At 32.0% G+C, this 22,542-nt stretch overlaps 1 protein-coding gene across 1 annotated transcript in view; it reads right to left on the bottom strand.

Moving 5' to 3' along the window:
• arr (low-density lipoprotein receptor-related protein 6) overlaps window positions 1-22,542 on the bottom strand; it is a 174,783-nt gene that overhangs the window by 36,251 nt on the left and 115,990 nt on the right. Inside the window, exons 4-9 of the mRNA XM_075357774.1 lie at window positions 17,440-17,630; window positions 16,432-16,609; window positions 15,523-15,635; window positions 8,858-9,096; window positions 7,805-7,968; window positions 4,880-5,053 (exon numbers count right to left, since the gene is read on the bottom strand). Coding sequence (XP_075213889.1) covers window positions 4,880-5,053; window positions 7,805-7,968; window positions 8,858-9,096; window positions 15,523-15,635; window positions 16,432-16,609; window positions 17,440-17,630 — 1,059 coding nt within the window. The remainder of the gene's footprint in view (window positions 1-4,879; window positions 5,054-7,804; window positions 7,969-8,857; window positions 9,097-15,522; window positions 15,636-16,431; window positions 16,610-17,439; window positions 17,631-22,542) is intronic.

Below are 22,542 nucleotides of genomic sequence, written 5' to 3'. Positions count from 1 at the left end.
GGTTGCATTTAATGATTTAATAGTCATCTAATAACCACAACATATTTTTGATTTTGGCACTTGTCAACTGTATTTCTGTTTATGTACCATTTACCCTTTTCCTAACTTGTGTATTGCATGGGACTTCAAATCAGATTCAACCAGTACATGTAATTCTATGCTGAATGAAAGTAAAGGCTTAATCCAGTTAACTTGTGTCAATTTTGATAAATGACAGTCAATTATTCAGTCTGACAGTTTGTGTCTGTTTTCACTTCTTTACTAACCGATTTAAAATAATTAATAATTTCTATAATTATTAATTTTTACCTGAAAACAAGTACAAAATTATCAAGATGCATAACTTTTGCAACCCAGTTTAACAATTTCAGCCATATCCCAGCTGTTTGTTAATCAAATGATTTAAACAAAGAAGTGTAATTTTATTTATAAATTTAAACAAATTGTCATTAAAATACCCTAATTCATTTTAAGATGTAAATCATATTGAAGAAAATAATGCGAACAGAGGGTAAAATGAAGCAAAATAAGGTATTTGTCCACATAAATCCTTTTTATTTTGATGTCCAAAATCTCCTGGGACACTGGATATAATTTGAATCATAAAAATTTGTCCACATTGGATGCATATAAAGAAGCACAATAACATCTTTCAAATGATTTTACATTTTTTATATGTTAACAGGATGAAGAACATGAAATGCTAAGGGATAAGGTGACAAGGATTGAGCATAGCATATCGCATATGAATCAAAATACTTGAGGGATGGTCTCTTAAAGCAGAAAAACACTCTTCTTGCAAACTCAACCAAACAATTCTACAACAAGAAAGATCATACTCAGATGCTTTGGAATACCTTATATTTTTTCATAAAATCATACCCAAAAGCTAACATTAAATTTTGTTTATTGTGAAATAATGACGAAATTACAACAATCTATCCTGAATGAAAGTAAATAAGAAGTGTTGATGTGTGGCATTTTTTTGTTCAGTAATGTTTGATCACCCTACAAAGCTGTTACACAAAATTACAACAAATCATTTGGATGGAAACAATTAGATCAACCTCCTAAAAAACTGACTTGGACCTGTCCTAGCAACTTTCATCTCTTTCCACAAATTAAGGAAATCCCAGTGATCAATATTTTTAATGTTAATGATGAACTGTAAAATCTAAGTTACAAGATTACTAATGACACACGTACTGATTTCTACAACAATAGTATCCAAAAGCTTCTGACAAGCTTTAAATAAATTCTCAATACTGATTATGGCTATGATGAAAAATATTTTAAAGTATGAAGAATTATATAAAAATACTGTTATATAAAGAGGGTTTTGTTTGTTCGGGATAAACAAAAAAACTACCCGATCACCAATGTTCTTGGCCTAACCGAGAAGATTTTTAGATATATTTTACTAAAAAAAAAAAAAAAATACCCTGCTATTGGGGGATGACGACTTACATGACTCCCATGTTATAGACTAACTGCATTATTTTGAGAAGTAAATTTTAAATCACAAAGAGGATCAATTAAAAAAAAAAATAATCAAGCAATAATGCTTTAATAGAAAAAGTCAGTACAGTATAATGTGTACTTACATAGAAACAAGTTAAATGTGAAAATACAATATTTTTTCTTTGAATGTAAATTATTTTTTTAAATAAGAAGTTATTGTTTTTTGTTTCACAATTGTATGTTTCTTCTTCATAATATATGACTAGACTTTGTAAATCCAATAAATGACGATCATAACTATCACTTAGTTACTCCATCCATGTTAAATATGGATGTTTTTATATTTTCCAGAACATCTTTTATGGAGGGTGTAGACTTCTCTGTAACAGCAACCTCTGCAACACCTTCTGACAAATTATTGTTAGGTTGTAAAACAGAGTTTACAATTTCTTCATCGGTCATGTAATGGACAACAGGTGTTTGTCTTCTTGAACCCATTGAGTGAGATCACTTACAGATAATTCTTGCCCGGTTGAATTTGACAATTCCAGTGCATGTTCATCAGTAAAAATATGAACATTTCCTGTTTCAATGTCTTCTGTATTACTCTGTGACAATACCGACCAACAATTTTTAACTGTAATAGAATTTACATTACTCCATGCTGTTCCAGCACTGTATATAACAATTTTTAGTGAGAGTTTTAAGAAATTCTGTTACTTGTAATTCTGAGTTAACGTTAGCATTCGGTAGCTCTCGTCGATAATAATCTTTAAATGCCCAAATAACTCCTTAGTTGGATCAAAGATGTGGTGTTCTTGAGTAAAAACATTGCCATATTTTCCCATCTTTAGCTTTCAGCAAGTCAGTAGGAAGATGAGCAGGGCAATTGTCAAGAAGTAATAAAGCTTTTACTTCCAATTTTCGAACTAGTAAATAATTTTTAACACAAGGCACAAATTCATCGTTAAACCACATTAAAAAAATATTACATGTCATCGAAGTATTTTTACTATTTTTAAAAATAACTAGTAATGAATTCATATTAACATGTTTGAAGCAACGTAGTAGGCTGGCATACTTGCCAATTAGCAACAGGTTCAATTTATGATTTCTTGACTTATTGGCACAAAAAAGGAAAGTTACCCTTTCTTTGTTCATTTTCATACCAGACTTATTTAGTACCCGGTTCGCATCTCATGTTTTTCTTGGCAATAGTTTTTATAATACAAAGCAGTTTCATCTCAGTTATACAACCGTTTGTCATTGAAGTTATTCTCTTCTATAAGGCTGATTGTAATATAATTTATGGAAAATGCTTGGCTGCCATCCCATCTGCTGAATGAGATTCTCCTTCGATATTTACTTGGCCTATGTCAAGACAGATTTCCCATTGTGATAACCAACCACTAGAAGCATTGGATTCTTCTTCATTGTTAATTTGTTCATGAAAATTTAGTGCTGGAGCTTGAGAATTGGCCCTGATAGTGGTACTCCTTCACTCTGTTTTTTGCAAAAACCAAAGGTACATTCACTTACCTACATTAATATCACAGGATCTAATGTTTTTGCGACCAAGTCCATCCAACTGTTTCATCTACCGAATCAATAAAAGAATACAATTTATCTTCTTTCACCCAAACACGTACAGTACCTTCAGGCACACCAAATTCCCGGGATAAACTGGCTTTCATACAATTTGCCTTAACCTTTTCAATGATTTTTAATTTTTCCTTTACAGAATATGTTTTTTACTTAGATAACATGTTAGGCAAACATGAACAAAAATAAACACTACAAACTCTAATAAATTAACCGACATAATAAAACTTAACGATATTGATAAACACAGTAAAAGCAACTCGGAATAAATAAAAATATAAAAATACTTAATAACATTCAGATACCATATACTGTGCCTTGTACAGGCAGCACAGTGATGGTCTTATCGCTGTTACAGGAAATGAGTTATGTGCAGTATACCATAAGAATTTCTCCTATTACTCTATTAGAATCATTATTTAGTTTTATTGAATCATGTTTTTGGGAATTCCAAGGCTTTAAAATTGGTCGTGATTAATTGACAGATGTTATATTAGAAGCGTATTGTTGACAATTTCCAAAGGATTTATGGTAGGTTTTACAGCATAACTGTATCTCAAAATCGGTTTGCTAGCCTAGAAATTGACATTTTTTCTGGCGGAGGAGCACCAACAAATTTAATTTGAAATGATTCTTTTATACTTGCGTATGATTTCATAGCAAAATATTGTTCAAGAATGAAAACTCGTTCTATGATAAGAGACTTTCTGTTCATAACACTACCGGAAACGGCACAAAAGTTTACACAGCTCAAGGAGAATCAATTCACACTGCCGTATCTATACCGGTTAAGTAGCGCTACCAACTTCGTGTAGCAAAACAAAATTTCCCTTTCTTAGAAAAAAATTAGCAGACATTAATAATTGGGAAACAGGACTAAAAAATCACCTGTAGTAGGATGACTAGCATTTCTTCATCCTATTTTATTTTTTTCAGATACTTTTTGGGGGACAGGTTATAAATCCACATTATATCCATATCTGAAATATATCGAGCAGCATTATAGCGAGGCTGTACTGTATATATATAGTAGTGGAGATTTGCTAGTTAAAGCACAAACTTTAATGAATTGTGAACTTTCAGTGTCTATCACTGTTTGAGCTGGGTTTGAACTGAATGATTATATGAATATCAAAAAGCCAATTTCTAGATATTTTGAAATTCCAAGTTTCAAAGGTTAAAAAACCAAGTTTCCAAGGTTTCAAAGGTGGATTTTTGAATTTTTTTTTAAACCCTATTATTTTTTTAATATCTTGATAACAAGAAATCAATCTTATTTTTGGCGAGTGTAATCTTCATGTTAATAAACCAATTTCTAGCTTTTTGAAATTCGACCTTGACAGGGGATGAAGAAAAGTAAAAAAAATTTTGAATAATAATTGTAAATTTTCCCAATCACAACTATAGTGAACTAGATATTCAGAAGATTTGGGCTTGAAAATACCTTCAGGTAAATATTTAAAATCCATTTTTGGAGTTTTTTAATTCCGATTTTTTTAAGGGGTGCGAAGGAATATGGCACTGTGGCTCAACCAACATAGCCAGTTGCCATCGTTACTGCATGCACGACTGGTGCATCTGCCTCCGGTTGCTTGACTAAAAAACACAAAATAATAAGACTGACCACTACAGGAAACACAAGTAACCATATAGTGCAGGTGAAGCTGTGACGGGGAGCTGATAAGTTGTAAACTTTAAAATAAATTTTCCTGCTATTAGTAATATAGCAGAACTTACTTTACAATAACATATAATATTTATTCATGATGAACACTATAATTAGAAAACTGATAGTAAAAATAATTCAATAGCTTACTTTTCTTGCTTTACCATTCAGCCGAGCAACCTCAATTCTATCAGTACCCGTATCAGTCCAATATAAATTACGAGCAATCCAGTCAACAGCAACTCCATCAGGATGTTCAACTTCAGTTGTTATTAGATCTTCTTGATTTGAACCATCAATTTTTGCTCTCCTTATAACTCTAGCCTAAATAAGAACATATTTAAAAAATCTAATTAAAAACCTATTTAAATCTATTAAACATTAGTAAAAATTTTAAAAATTCAAGTTGTTACCATAAAATTAAACAATTACAATTTTTTTTTAAATATGAAAGGTATTTATTTATTATGCAGGAAATTTATTTTCTGATTAAGAATATCATTTGACATCTTATAAACAAAACAGTATGTGTATATGTCGTTACATGTAATGTTTTTTTTAAATTCATAAGTCTATAAAATTTTCTGACTACCAATCATAAAAAATGTGTTAAATTTTTATTCCAACTGCTTATATAACCATAAAGGAAAACATTAAAAGAAATCAGAAAATCATTCTATAAAGCATCCAAAAACAGAATTCTTGAGACCAAATAGGAAATTCTCAAACAGATATTATTAATAAAGAAGTTATAATATATATCTCGTTAACAACTCTTGTTCGTATGTCAGGTGAGATAAATTCATCACATAATATGTTATGTTTACAAGTTGTACATTTACATAAAGCGATAGTCAATAATTCTATAATTTACTTAATATAACGCTAAAAAATTATGTTCATTTAATAAGTTATAAATGAACATAATATCTCTATCATTAGATCATACACATACTTAAAGTAATAAAACAATAAAAAATATTCAAAAGCTACAACTCCTCAAATAAGAGCATAATACACACTATTCATCGCCAACTCTCGTCTAATTGGAATAAAAGTGGAAGAAGAAAACTACCACAAATAAGGCAGTTAAAAATAATTTTTTAACAATTAATAATTTATTAATAAAATAAATATTCATAACACAAAAAATGCAGGGTTATCATAAAAGAATGGTGCGGTTTCAGTAATTCATAGGAAGATTGTAGGGAAATTTCTAGATCTTATATTGGTATCCCTGAAAGCCTCCAACCCAAAAGTTTGTTTATCAGTAGTTGTAACTACAAAGTCAGTTCTTGTATTGTTGTTGCGGTGAGTTTAGCAAGTTACTATGTTCTCGGATAAAGACAAAGCAAAGTGTGTTTTATTAATGGCTGAATTAAAATCCGTAATTTTAGTTCAACGTGCGTTTCGACGTGAATTCGGAAGAGATCCACCACACAAAAATAACATAAGACGTTGGTTCAAATGATTCGAACAAACCGGATCGGTTAAGAAACAGAAATAAACTGCCACACCAAGTGTACCAGACGAAACGGTTGAACTAATTAGACAATCGGCAATTAGAAGTCCTGGGAAGTCCATCTCCTGTCGAATTAGGTATTCCAAAATCAACAGTTTACAAAGTTTTACATAAAAAACTGAAATTACACACTTATAAAATCCAGATACTGCAGGAATTGAAACCCGATGATGGTGTAAAACAATTTCGCTGTTGAAATGTTGGACAGAATAAGTGAAAACGAATCATTTTTAGATGATATAATTTTTACAGACAAAGCTACATTCCGTGTGAATGGATATGTTAACAGATTCACGAATATGGGGCTCTGAAAACCCACACGCAATTACTGAGAAACAACGCGATTTGCCTAAAGTTAATGTTTGGTGTGGTGTGATGAAAAATTGTGTAATAAGGCCTTTCTTTTTTGCTGAAAAACCAATTAATGGAGTTGTGTATCTTGACATGTTAACCGATTATTGCTTTCCTCAGCTGGATGAACTCGAAAACATTCATCAACTTCATTTCCAACAAGATGGTGCTCCCCCGCACTTCAATGCATCGGTCACGGACGCTTTGAACGAAAAATTTACAGATCGATGGATAGGCCGGTAAGGACCCGTACTTTCGCCTCCAAGGAGTCCAGACCTGACACCTTGTGACTTTTTCTTGTGGGGATACATCAAAAGCGTTGTTTATACACAAAAGATTCGCGACCTAAACCGCTTAAAAAACATGATTAATGAAGCAATAACAACCATTAACGAAGAAATGTTAACCAATGTTTGGAGAGAAGTCGAGTATCGTTTGGACATTTGTCGAGCAACTAAGGGCGCACATATTGAAATTTATTAATTATGTAAAAAAATGTTTGAGACGACAAATTTGAAAATTAAAATACATAAACTGTAAGTAATTCTGTTTTAATTTAAACCATGTTCAAAACCGCACCATTCTTTTATGATAACTCTGTATATAAATATAAATTAAGAAGCTTACCGATAAACAAGTATAAACATGAATTATTTCATGAATATTTATAATTTACAACATTCAAAACTTCAAAGTTCTATAACACAGTTAAATCAAAACTGATTTGTTCAGAGTGTTAATATGAATTTAATAAATTAATTAAAATAAAAATTCTAAAATAATAATTCAACTTTTTTTTCTTTGTACTGCTAATAACTTCTAAGCAATGTCTCAAGAAGATGAAATACATTAAACACAATATATAAAACGCGAACACATTCTGTGCATTCAAGAATGAGAATACATTCTTAATATAGAATTTTTTTTTTTTTTTTTGTTTTTAAGAGTAAACTTAAAAACTTGTTTTCAAGGGTTAATTTAAAATTAAATTAAATAAATAAAAAAAATTAAATTTCAAGTGTGAAAATATTTTAGCATGAAGTGTGAAAAATAATTAACTACTTTCTGTGTCACTGATCTGGGAAACATTACTGCCAAGTTACATTGTAAATAATATACTCATTAGAAATAAAGAATTGGCATTATATTGTCCACAACTGAGAATTATTTATTTTTTATAATAGTAAATAAAAATAAATTACATCTTCATCGGTCCAATAAAGGTACCCATCAATAGAATCATAGTCAATAGCTATAGCATGTTTAATACCATGAAGAGGTAATATTTGATTAGTATGATCAGGCGAGTCTAATGATATCACAGATATATCAGTTCTTTGTACTAATAATAACAATTCTTGAGCACCTGTAAAATAAAAAAAAACAACAAAAAATAATTTAATAATAAAGTAATAAAACAATAATTTAATAATAAAAATATATCAATTTACACGCAAAATAATAAACTATAATCAAATACTACCAATCCCATCTCACTTTTTCACAAGATTGTCAAATTTCTTAATAAACAATCTCAGTTTGATATTTTAATAAATACAAAAATATCAGACTTCTTTTTATAATAAAAATGAATCAATATGACAATAAATAATCAATCAATTAAGCAAAAAAATTAGCTTCTATGAAAAATATTCTGATATAATAATGAGGGAGGTCTCATTCTTCTTTCAATCAGAAAAAAATCATATTCTAATGTTTGGATTCCAGAGTGCAGTAGTTTCAACATTTTTTATTTAATGTGATTATTTTTTTTATAATAAGCAATCTACTCTGCATGAACAGGTGCAGTGTTGATTATAAAACAACCTAATTTAATGTTAAAATATTTACAGGTAATTTACTAATCATTATACTTTTTTCCAATAATATAAAAAAAATATATACATTGACCATCAAAAGAAAAATTGTTTCTGGAAAAAATATGAGGTAGATTACTACTTTGTAACTGCATGTACATGCTACTTCTGTCTCATTGCCTTAGCAAATTTTATCATATCTAAAACCAGTACTGATCAGAACCTACCAGTGAAATTGTTAAGCAGCAAAAATATTACATAAATAATTACTGACAGTTGAATTGATGCCACATAATAAAAAAAATCTCTAATGACCTCACGTGTGTTCTAAACTTCAAACAAGTAATAATACTATTTTTAAGTTATAGCAGAAAATTATAAATAATTTATCGATAAGTAACTGAGCACAATAAATTTTTAATTAGGTAAAGACCTCACCTTCAGCACATGTATAATAATCAAGTAATTTGATTCCTGTTGGACAGGCACAAGAATACCCTGGAGACTGAGACGTGAGTAAACAAAGATGTGAACAACCACCATTGTTACGAGCACATGGAGTATCCTTATAAGGTTGTCTCTTTGCCTCCCAAACCCTTATATCAGTCGGTACATAATCACCATTTATTATTTCCTTAGGAACACCACCAGAATGTCTGTCTATTACATGGACTGATCTGTAAACAAGTTAATAAAAAGTCAGAAAAGTGCATTAATAATAATTAATTCAGTTTATGTGATATTAATATTGACAATAAATGAGAAAAACAAATGCAATTAACTGTGAATAAGTTTAATTTCATTTGATGTGTAAATTTTTATAAAAAATAAAAGAAATTCAAAAAATAACCGGCAGGGTGATTTCAGAAAAGGATATTAAAGGAGGTTTCATAATAAACCTTAAGAAATAAATGAAAGGTATGAAGGCTAGTCTTATAGATCTACAAAAATCTCTGATAACAATCGGTGGGGAAAAGATAGAGGGTTTAATGAGAAAAAAATTGGGATATATGTTGTACCAGCAAAGTGCTACTCTGGTCTCCTTAAGTGCGTCCAGAGTTCCTGTGTTTTCATCTTTTCTCAGTAATTTTTTGGCTTCTGGTCGTGTGTGTACCTTGCAGCAGTATCAAGGCTTCACTGATTATCAAACTGTAGACGCAGTTAGCGCTTGCCTAATTTAGGCTTGTCATTTCTTACTTCTACAGAAGTAAAAGGGTTGCATTTATACGATGCGTACTCACCTCATCGCGGCTAAAAGGTGGTAATGACTCCTGGTCGTAAGACCCTATGACAAGCAAGGGATTTCCCTAGTCCTGCTTGCGCTCTTTTCAGAGCAAGAGCCGTAATCTGTGGTTTTGTGCCGTACGTTTAGTATTGCATCCGATCGATCCAGTAGCAGCCAAGAGGTACAAAGAGTGACATGGGAATACAGAAGGTCCCCAGCTGTCCATGCTAACTGCGGGCAGTCATCACATTTGTGGGTTTGCCCGGTGTTTCAGTTAGAAGGAAGACAGCGAGAGTTTCGTTAGGTCTTGTCAGGTTAGAGAATCTTCAGCCATGACAGAGTTCCAGGAGGTTAGGAAGTCCAGGAGGTTAGGAAGTCCAGGCGGAAGAGGAAGCCTGAGCCGGAGCCTGTGTCATGGACGAACTCCTCTGAGGACGGTGTCAGCAAGATGTACATGGGTGTTCTCATCCAGGCAGACCTGCCAGTTCTGCCCCATTGGCTAAAGTAGTCCAGGAGGACCTGGACTTCTTGTTTGAGTTCTTGGCACTTCCCAGCGGTGTCAGCATGGGAACAAGGAAGACAGTTCTTCCCCGTCTCGCCAAATTCAAGGAGGAGTTTTCGGTAATGGTAAAAGGCTTTGAGGCTTTGGCCTCTAAGCCCCACAAGGTCAAAATCCAAACCAAGGTAGTCCAGGCCCAAGCACAGCGCAGGTGCTACGCTGACATGCTGAACACCAAGCGCGAGGCCAGCAAGGCAGCTAAAAAGCCGGAGGTCTTATTACAAAGATAGAGGGTTTAATGAGAAAAAAATTGGGATATATGTTATACCAGCAAAGTGCTACTCTGGTCTCCTTAAGTGCGTTCAGAGTTCCTGTGTTTTTGTCTATTCTCAGTAATTTTTTGGCTGCTGGTTGTGTGTGTACCTTGCAGCAGTATCAAGGCTTCACTGATTATCAGTCAGTTGACACAGTTAGCGCTTGTCTATTTTAGGCTTGTCATTTCTTACTTCTATAGAAGTAAAAGGGTTGCATTTATACAACAAGCCAAGAACTGAAGCGTGATTTCCGGGCTGCTCATCTTGGCGACCGGAATCAGCTGAAGATTAGGGACATCAAGGAGACCAGCAAAGGGCTGGTAGTTGTTGCGAAAAATAAGGAGACAGTCCGTGTCATTAAGGAGTCTCCCACAGTCAAGAAGCTTGAGGTGAAGGTAAACCCCAAGCATCTGAGTAGGCCCTGTGTCATCGTATATGACATCAAACACAGCCTCTCCGATGACGAGGTTCTGTCTCTCATCCGACAGCAATACACTGGCTTGGATGAGGCTTCTTTCAAGGAACAGTGTAGGCTTGTCTTCAAGACTGCTAAGCGTGATGCCCCACAGTATCACAGAGTGGGAGTTACGGGCTGGTCTCCATCAGAAGTTCATATCGGAGGGGCAAATTTTCTCAGATTTCGCGTCCTGTCGCATCAAGGAGTACCTTGACGTGCAGCGAGAGAGGCTACGTGTTGCATTAACTGTAAAAGGTTGTGCAAAAGTAATAGGCACTTGGTTAATAGTAAGGAGTGTGGTTGTTACTTGAGAACAGTTGAGATGTACTTTAACTCTCTCGATGGTTAGGTTTGGTCAACTTAATGCCCAGGGAGCTTATGCAGTCCAAGTTGAGTTAGGTGAGGTTGTTGAGAAACGGAGCCTCGATGTTCTTCTTCTGCAGCACCTGTATGTGGTCAAGGGAGATCTGCCAGGTTTTTCAGGCTGGAATAAGTTTTTTGTAAGTAACAGTAAATCTGCCGTGCTGTGTAGGAAGTCTATAGATAGTGTCTTCATACGGCAGGCTTCTGACACCCATCATGTTGTTAAGCTTGCCGTGAATGGTTTGGACCTGGTTGTGGTTAGTTCATACGGCGACTGCACTGCCGATGGGCATGGAATACCATGCAGCCGTGAGGTATAGCGGTGTTTTGACAAGGGCAGATTAGAATGAGCAAATGACACTGTCGGCGGGATGGCGACTGCACTGCCGAGGGCATGTGAGATACCATGCAGCCGTGAGGTGTATCTTGACGTGAGGCATCTTGACGATGGTTTATGAGGTGAATGTCATGTGGGACTCTGTGATGGAACCGAGTAGGAGTAGGAGGTCTGTCCAACTCTCCCTAGTGATCCAGACCGGAGTCCATAATTTAATTTAATCTAAGTCTGGGGTTTGAACTAAAGCTGAGTTCAGTAAGGGAAACTAGGACTAAATTTTGTTCAAAGATCAACATCTTTGGTGGTATGTTGTGTTTAATTTGCCTTGATTTATGAGACATTCACAAAATTGGCTCATAATAAGTGGAACTGGGCGTGGGGTTTGTGCTTCCGCGAACTCGGTTAGCTAGTTCAGAGGGATATGATGTAGGACATTCAAGATGTCCGGACTAGGCCTACAGCGAAAGGAAAAGCCGAGTTAATAAATCACCGATGCAAATGTCTACCAAGGCATTTACATTAGTGGCATCCCAACAAGGCCAGGCTTATTACCTGATGTAAAAAGCCAGAGGGAGATAGATGACTCAAAGCCCAACAGGGCTAGGAAGGGGAAGGGTGGTGTGGCGACCGAAACGTCACTAAGTGGGTGTCTTTCCCTACAGGGTTGGGATGTACCAGCAAAGTCAAACAAATTAGAAATAAAAGTATGAATCGATAACAGAAGGTATACAGGAATGCAATTAATTTGTTATTCTGCTAAATATGGATGTCGCCTTTAAGGTTTTACAATCAACCACTAGATGGCACTATTGAGACATACCATTCCTATTTGTTGTAAAATCTGAATTTTTTTATTGTTACAAAAGTTGCAGCTCAGAAATCAGCCAAATAGTTTGTTAGTGAGTTTTTAAAAAAAAAACAGTTTTGTGAAAAAATGGAAATTTCATGTGAAAGTTTTCGTTGGATAACTTTTTATGATTTTAGTAAGAGCCTAACTTGACAACAATGCCTAGAATCACTTCATTCAACTTTCGGTAATGAATCACCATCAGAAAAGACTATTTACAATCGGTTTGCAGAATTTTGTCATGCTCATGTTTTCATCATTGATAAATTTTAAGAAGGTCGACCAAAAAAAATCAATGCTGTGCACAACATGGTTGAAGAGGATCGACATGTGACTTACTGTGAAATAGACATATCAAAGACATTTGCAAACGGCAAATGATTGAATTGCAAAGAGCAGCACATTTTATTTTGTAATAACATTTACCTGTGAAAAACATCTGTTCCCAATCGATCCCGCATAATTTGACTGAAGCTCATAAACAGACTCATATAATTGGTATAAGGAAGTGCCCAAAAAATTTGATCAAGGAAATGCAAAATCCATACACAACATCGTAACAGGAAACTTGGGTATATTCATACAAGCTGGAAACTAAGCAACAATGATTTATTTGGGTGTTCCAAATGAACCATATCCAATCCAACAAAAGTGGTTCATTCGCGAAACACTTCCAAGAAAATAATTGCATGTCTCTTCAGTAATATTGCACGTGCAGCAACCATTGCTTTAGGGAATCGACAAAACAGTTAATGCCGAATTGTATATAATTTGTTTGCCAGAAGTCATCAGTGAAATCAAGAAAAGCAACTGAAAACGTCAAATTATTCTTCTTCTTGACAATACCAGCTTTCACGCAGCACATCAAACAATATTTGATGGAAAAAAAACATCAAATTAATGTCTCACTGCCCACATTAACCTGAAGCCTAACGACTTCTTTTTGTTCCCAAATGTCAAACAAAAAATGCATGGACAAAAATTTTCATCACCTCAATAAGCACTTGAATTCTTTCAAAACCAAGCCATGTTTTTAGGGACTTCAAAGTGGAAAAAATGTTATGAGAATCGGTTTGAATGGAGCATGCAAAAGTCTATAAATCTTAAAGGTGAATATTTTTGAAACAATATAACAATTGTAGCAAAAATTTTTTTTTTGCTTCATTGTTTTTGTAAAAAAATAATAGGCAGTCCTCACAGAAGAAATGGTAAAGAGACACTCAGAAAGCTACTGTGTGATAATTAGTAGAATTACAGCCTTTGCTGCAGCTTGAAGTGGAATAAAATCATTGGAAATTAAAAAAATTCATAAATATGCAAAAATACAAGCACGGGTTCCATACAAATGAAAAAACTAATGATATACAATCAAAGATGAATACAAGATATGAAAATATCTAGGCTAATAATAAATTAACTTTTGGTTGATTGTTATAAGAGAAAACCAGTTCGCATACTAACATACAGCATATGCAGTATACATCAGGTTAGCTTATATGTCATCATGTATACTGACAGTCACCATTTCATTCTGTACCACTCTAACAGAATGTAGTGAAATATGGAGACAATGGTTGCAGCTCCCGTCAATTGTTATGTAGCATCGTTCATTTTTGTAAGCAAAAGGAACATCTGCAGCAGAGATCCACCATCAAATGTGCATAGTTAAAATAAGAGAAAATAATAATATAACAAAAAAAAAAGATAATAATATAAAAGAAAATGGTGCACAAAATTCAGGGAAGGAAGATAGAGAGCAACAGTCCATTATGAATGAACTTGTTAAAAAAATTATACATGCCATTCATGATAATTACCATGTCACAATTACTGAACTTAGCAAAAATTTTCCTCAAATTTCAAAATCAACTCTTTACAGTATTGTTACAGACACATTGGTTTTCATAGATAATAAACACGATGGGTACCCAAAAAACTTACAAATGCCTATAAAACTAAAAGAAGGGGAGCTGCATTGACTTTTCTTCCATACAAGAATAAAGGAAGTGAATTTCTTGACAGTATTGTTGCAGGGGACAAGAAATGGATTCTATTTATTAATATTGAAACAAAAGAACAATCGAAACAGTGGATGCACACACAGTTGGTGAACAAACCCAAAAAATTTAAGCAAACCAATTTGAGCAAAAGACTAAAGCTACCGTGTTTTGAACTGTAAAGAAATTTTGTTGGCCGAATTTACGAAGCCACCAGTAACTGCACACATCTTTTCTAAAACACTGACAAAGCTTAGGAGTGCAATACAGAATAAATAATTAAGAGTTGCTAACAAAGAGGATTGTTTTTTTGCATGAAAATGCATGATTTCACACCACCACTAACACTAGAGGTGTACTAAACGAGTTTAAGTGGCAGATCTTTTACCATCACCTTTACAATCCTAATCTGACTCTGTCTGATTTTTATATAACAAAATTGAAGAAATGGCTGATTATTACACTTCAAAAGCAGTGATGAACTCATAGATGGTATTAATGTACGGGTGGGAATGATATTCTTTGAAGAGGGAATAGACAAGCTGGTGTCATGATTCAACAATACTTGAATTTGAGGGGGACTATGTTGAGAAATAATATAAGCATATACATAATTTTTTGTACATAGTAAATTTTTTTCATTTTATTTTATTTATACTTATTACTCAACTGGAGGTTAATTTATAAATAGTCCTCGTATACTAACGAAAAACTACCAAATTTACTTGCACAGGGCTCTTCAAACCTTTTTGGTACTGCTAATGTGATAGTATATACTGCAAGCAGTTATCATACTATGAAATGTTAAAGGTAATGTTGTACATCAAACCATGATTATAAAAAACACAGCTACATAAAAAAATGCTTAATCGAAAATGTTTAGTAACTCCTGAACACATCTGTAACTCAGCAAAGCACAGCCATGGTTCACAAGATATATATATATCATTATGATATATTACTTAGATATATCACCTCTGCTATGTAATTTTCATCTGTTTTTACACATCATTTTTAGTGAAAATGTTAATTATAAAACATCAATATTAAAAATAATAGCTTACAAAGTATGCCAGTCAGTCCAATACAGTTTATCCTGAAAAAAAGCAAGAGCAAAGGGGTAATCAACTCCATCTTCAGCAATTGTTTTTCTATTACGTCCATCATAGTCCATCATCTAAAAAACAACACATAAAAACCTTTTAAATTGTTAATAATGTTTTCATTTTATTAAGACTTTTTTAAATTACCAAATCAGTAAAAAACAAAATATAACTTACTTTTTCTTTAAAATACAATCATTATGCTGGAGTTTAGTAAAATATGTTATAATATTAACATCTGGAAATTGAAAATACTTTTAACTTAAAAGATTCTGGTAACAGAAATAACTTGTTTGATTCTATGAGAAAATTCAAGATTTCTTCTTACTCTGCACTGCTGCAATTGTTCAGGTCAAAAGACGATTTCAAAACTAAAACCCTGTTTATTCTGGTTGTCAGGAAACTATACTTTTCTAGTAAACAATACCTCCAAAAAGAAAAATTAATTCTTGTGATGTTTCTATTACAATTATTGTTTTCTAAATCATATATAGTCCGTCTTAAGTGCCATCAACAGATAGTTTTAAGTGGCCTAAAATGAGAAGCAAGTCAGCCGAAAAATAACTTATTCATCCTTACAAATAACTAATATTCTGTCCTATGGACTAAGAAGTTTTTGTCATATGGATTTTGCAGTGAAGAGGTTAACCATTTTTCTTCTTCAATCTCGATATACTTTTGCACATCACTATGCCAACCCTACTGAAATATCAAGTAATATTCAATTATACAAATGATATTTTTGTAAATTAAAGAAAAATTTAATTGACTTAATCTATACATCGCTTTAAAAAGTTTAAAGAATATTACAATTAATCATAGTTATAATTTTTTTAAAGCAATATGTATAACAGATAAAAAAAATCGCACCTCAATAAAATGCAGTTTTCCATCAGACCAATAAACACGTTTATTTTCAAAATCTATAGTCAATCCATTTGGCCAAAATATATGTTCACTAACAATTACTTTTCTTGTCGTTGGATCACCATTCATTGCAGCTCGTTCTATCTTCGGTACTTCACCCCAGTCAGTCCAAAACATGACGCTGCATCAGAAAATAAAATACAAAATGTTAACAAAAATAAAACATAATAATATAACTTAAAATAGATTCTTTCAGGAATCATATTCCTCTGCACTATACAAATTAATCCAATCAACCCAAGTACAGAATTAATAAAACAGGATGACACCTACCTTATTCCATAATCCAAGCAAGAACGCTTTTGCGAATACCTTGCATCATCTTGCTCTATAATTTTTCAAATCTTTCGTTGTAAATTACACATTAAAATTAAAATTGTACATTGCAAATCGCATATTAAATTGAGATTTATAATTGTTAAAAGATCCTTTTCCAATTAAATCAAAACAGAAATAGAACTAATCTTTTTTTTATTCAAAATTTTAAATTGTAAATTAAAATTAATAATAAAAATAAAATATAAATCCAGGTAGACTAGCTAGCCAAAGTTATGCTACCGTCTAAAAAATTTTAATTCTATTTCTGTTATTATTTAATTGAAAAAGGATCTTTTAACAATTTTAAATCTTAATATGCAATTTGCAATGAACAATTTTAATTTTAAAGTATAATTTACAACAAAATATTTGAAAAATTATAGAGCAACTGATGATGCAAGGTACTCGCAAAAGCGCTATTGCTTGGATTATGGACTAAGGTAGGTGTCATCCTATTTTATTTTATTAATTCTGTACTCGGGCTGATCGGATTAATATAATTTTATAACCGTACTCAAAATAATGTGGGAAGTTATAGTAATTTGTATTTTCGTTACCGCTAACATACTGTAACGATAGTCAAAATGTTAATTTCTTCAATATAAAAATAAAACAGCTTTTAATAAACATTACCCGTGCATTGGAGCAAGTGCAATAGCTCTCGGTTGGTCGATATCATCCCAGAAAAGTACTTTTCTATGTCGTCCTTCAATAGTTGCCACTTCGATTCTATTAGTCTCTCCATCAGTCCAATACAATTTTTTTGTCAACCAATCACAAGCTAATCCATCAGGTGATATTAAACCAGTCTGAATTACCTTGAACTGTAAAAAGAAAAAAAAAGCACTGCAGTTAAAGAGTATACAATGATGTTTTTCAAATAAAAAATCAATCGTTGAATGAAATTCATCATCATTCAAGATTACTAAGTGAATTAACAAACCCACCAGCTTCTTAGTTTTATAAATATTGTCTTAATGTTTAAAGGGTGATTTTTGAAAATATTAAAGTATAAATTACATACATTTAATAAATAATACAGACAAAATATTTATTAATAAATTAAGTGTTTTACAAAACTGCAGGATATAATTTTATGAACTGTTTATCGGTTAGGAGTTTGATAAACAAACCCAAAAAATACATAACATAACCCGCTTCTTCCCTGTTAAGATTTGGTATAATAGCTTATGTTAACATATACAATTTTTATACATGTTAGGTTTGAAAAATAGTTTAACTATGTTTTAACTGCTGTTATTGTTACTATGTTTGATTGCAAATTAAGTTATAATTAAACTGTAAATTATAAGTTAAACAAACTACAACTAATTTAGATTATAGGTTATAACATAAATTAACAATAATCAATAAAAATGATACTGTAAACGACTACATATAAGAAATAAAAAGTTAGAGGGAAAAAGTGTATTTCTGAGTACTTGCCGACTTTACACAAAAGCTGAACAAGGAAAGGGTAGATATTAACCTAACTTTTCAGCCAATAGTAAGGGGTAAGAAGGGAATTAAATAGAACGACAATACACTTAAAATAAATAAATAATTAAAATAACAAAAATATTAAGAGATATTAAAGAAGAATTACAGAAACAATAACTTTAAGTCTAACCAAAACAAAAAAAAAAAATAGATGCTACAGTAAAATCAATTTAACATGTGGGTTCTGGATGAGAAGCTTGGCTGATCGCAGCAAAAAATGTTGAAAACATGAGGTGGTATCTTTATAACAGCCATAAAAATGCTTTCACAAAATATTAGTACGATAATCAAATTATCTTTATTGACCGATAAAATATTTGAAACTATAACATATTTTGAAAATATATATTGTATGAACATTAGAAAGATATTTAATTATGTATGAATACACAAAAAATGAAAATAAACTAAGAGAATAATGAAGTTATTCTAAAACTAAACTACATTTTTTAATTCATTTTTTCAACTGCGTATCAGTTTTGTTTTTCAACATCGCTATACATGCTACAAAAATCCCAGGCATCAAAAACGGTGTCATTGTACTTAATTCATAAGTTTCCATTTCTATCTTTCATTAAATTACTAAGCATGCTCCAAACATACACATTTCATTTCCAATATATTAATGTCAATATTTTAATAAAATCTCCTAACCAATATTATCAACTGTACATGGTATGTTCACAAATAGTGAATTCCATAACTGTATAAATATGTACTAAATAACATCATGATAGTCTTTCTTTGTATTTCATTTGTTGCAGGAAGCAACAGCCTGCGAAAAGTAAATAAACAGATGTATATATGCATTATTTTCATAAAAATCAGTTCTTATTTCTTAAATTCACAGAATACGCATAATACCAAATGTCAATTATTGAAATTCAAACATCTAAATTAGTGAAATGTTAAAGAACTAAAAATAGTATATTTTAACAGAACTGTATATACTGTATGAACTAACAGGTTTCAGAATAACAATAATACATCTAAAACCCTTGAGACCAAATGTTAACATTTCAAAAGTTGTATAAAAAGCATTTTAAAGGTAAAAAAAATTTGAGGATTTTAAAAGAACAAAATTACATTTACCAGTTAAAAGTTTTTTATTTTCTACTGTTCAAAAAATTATACTAGAACATTACAACATTTAATGATATCCTAATTGTAAAGCATTACAAAATAAAAAATGTAAATTTAACAGACTTATTTGTAAATGTATACGCATATAAAACATGTGTAATCGCATACTTTAACATTATTCACTACAAACAGAATAACATAAAGAACTATATATTATCTAACAATCACAGTAAAGAAGTATTTAAAGAAAAAATCCTCAAATTTTAATACATAAAATAACCTTCCTTAATCACTGATCACAGATCAGAAAGAATGAGATTCAACAGTGAATCTCAACCTTTTTAGCTCCACAACCCCCAAAAAGTAAAAAAAAAAAAAACATTAATTTTGCAACCCCCCCCCCCCCTCAACCAATACCCAATAAAATCTAATTAAAACTATTAATCTGCATTGACAGCGACAGGTATGAACATGCACGTATGAAGTGTACAAACATGAGCAATTTACAGGTTCCAACTTGATGTGAATGTGCTCCTTTTAATTTAGTCTGCATGCATAATAATTGCTGTGAGAACGTCACTTTCAAACGTGCACATGATACGTTTGAACATGTCACGCTCTCTATAGTATAAAAGAGAAGTAAGGGATTGCAATGTTGTTTATTTTCAAGTACAAAGCGTGTCTTTATTTAAATTTTTAAACGTAAAGTTTTACTGAAAATAATAATTGAGATTTCAGTTTTTTAGTGAGTGGTCAAACAAGTGTAACTGTTTTTTTTTTTTTCAATTAGATCTTATGCAAAGTTGATAAATTTATGAAAAAACAAGTGAGCCATTTACATCCACAGAATCGACTGATAAAAAGACAAGACTGTACAATGACAGTTATTTAAATTACGGTTCTACTTCATTGAATGGAAAACTGAAGTGCATTGTTTGCTTTCAAGTCCTCTCTGATGAAAGTATGAAGCCATTAGAATTAATTCGACACTAGGAACTAAACATCCAGATCATAAAAGCAAACCCTTGGAATATATCAAAAGAAAATCACATACTTTGAGAAATCAACAAGCTTCTATTTATAAATCAAGCCATGCTGATAAAAGTACACTTGAAGCATCTTATCTCGTTAAGATGTAGCTAATATGGCTAAATGCCATACAATCGCAGATAAACTCACATTGCTTGCTGCAGTTGATATGGTCTGAACTTTAATAGGTGAGGAAGAAGCAAAGAAATTGAAAAATATTCCACCTTCTAACAACACAGTATCAAAGCATGGTATCGATGTTCATGATCAGATAATTCAGCAATGAGTTAATGTGAATTTTTTAGTATTCAATTTGATGAATCAACAGATTTGGTAAACATTTCTCAGTTCTTATGTTTTGTGAGATATGAATGCGATAGAGTCAGACTAATAAAAAAAATATGTTGCTTTGCAAATCAATACCTCTTTTCTTTTTTTTTCCTGTTTAGCATCTGGTAACTACCGTTTAGATAATTCTTCAGAGGATGAATGAGGATGATATGTATGAAGTGTAGTCTTGTACATTCTCAGTTCGACCATTCCTGAGATGTGTGGTTAATTGAAACTCAACCACCAAAAACTCTCGACTTTCCAAATCAGCTGATTTGGGAAGACGCGTTAACCACTAGACCAACCCAATGGGTTGCAAATCAATACCTGGTCATGCAACAGAACAATGTCCTTCTGATGTTTTTTGAATATTTTTTTTTATGTTCCTAATGAAACTACTAAAAACTATAACACAGACTGGATAAGATGTAATGCAGTATGTAGTGATGATGCAAAGGAAAGAACAATCATTTCTGAAAAAAAATAAAAAGATCATCTTATACCAAGGGATGAATGGACACACAGTGCTGCCTTCTCAGACATGCTCTTATCACAAAAAAAATGCTGGAAAATTTCAAACCAATTTTTTGTAAAGCTGTTAAAATGGTTAATTTTATTAAAAGTCTACAGTTATAGATTAGACTGTTTGCTAAACTATACAATGAAATGGGCAAAAAGAAATATCTCTTCTTTTCCCTAGAGAAGTTAAAACGGTTATCACAGGGGAAAGTGTTAACCTGATTATTAGAATTGCAAGATGAATTAATAATATTTTTCTAGGATAAACAAACACCATTGAAATTATTAACAAACAAACAGAATAATGAAATTATTCTGCTGTTGGCTTATTTAGCTGATGTATTTTTGCATTTAACAACTTGAATGTGAATTTACCAGAACATGACAAAAGCGTTTTATTAATGACAGATAACGTTCACGCTTTCATTAAGAAGCTTGATATCTGGGCTACTCATCTTCAAAGCAAAAATTTTTATGTTTCCACTCACTTCCGATTATATTGAGAAAAATTTGGATGAAGAAGAAACTACTATTCACCTCAATTTGGATAGCAGGAAGATGCACTTGCGTGGGCCACAAATTCATTTGGGGTAGTATTTCCCAGAAGACAAAAATGATTTCTTGAAGTGATGGGTATTGAATCAATTTTGTAAAAACATTACAGCTGTTAAGTTACCGGTTGAGATTCACGACCAGCTCATCAAAATGTCTGCTGATAAAACATTACAACTACAATTCACATCTGAAAATTTAGATACATTTTGGCTTGCTCTTTGAAGTGAATATGGAAATTTAGTCACAGAAGCATTAAAAATACTAATCTCTTTTGCTATGTCTTACCTCTGTGAACTGGATTTTTCATCTATGGTTACGCTAAAAACTAAATACAGGAATCATCTTTTATCATTTGAAAACAGTTAGTTAGTTTTTGTGTTTCTAACATAGATCCATGTAGGTAGAAACTTTTAAATGAATGACAAACGCAAACATTTTATTAATTTATTTTCTTTACATGTGTACTTACAAATGTTAAGTAAAATGTTTTAATAAATGATTTTTTTTCAAATAATTATTTCATTATTGCTTACATGTAAAGTAAGAGGGTAATTTGGTGACCCCCCTTGGTATCACCATGACTCTTAGGTTGAGAAACGCTGATCTATAATGGAAAGAAAAATGGGTATTTTTCAAATTTAATCAGACGTACAGTCAAGTACTTCATTATACATTGACTCAGAAAAAGAAAATAACATCTGCAAATACGTCTACGAATTT

The sequence above is a fragment of the Lycorma delicatula genome, chromosome 2 (genome assembly GCF_047948215.1).
Source record: "Lycorma delicatula isolate Av1 chromosome 2, ASM4794821v1, whole genome shotgun sequence".
NCBI classification, from domain to species: domain Eukaryota; kingdom Metazoa; phylum Arthropoda; class Insecta; order Hemiptera; family Fulgoridae; genus Lycorma; species Lycorma delicatula.
The sequence above is the reverse complement of the archived record's forward strand: the minus strand, read 5'-3'. Positions and strand labels throughout refer to the sequence as shown.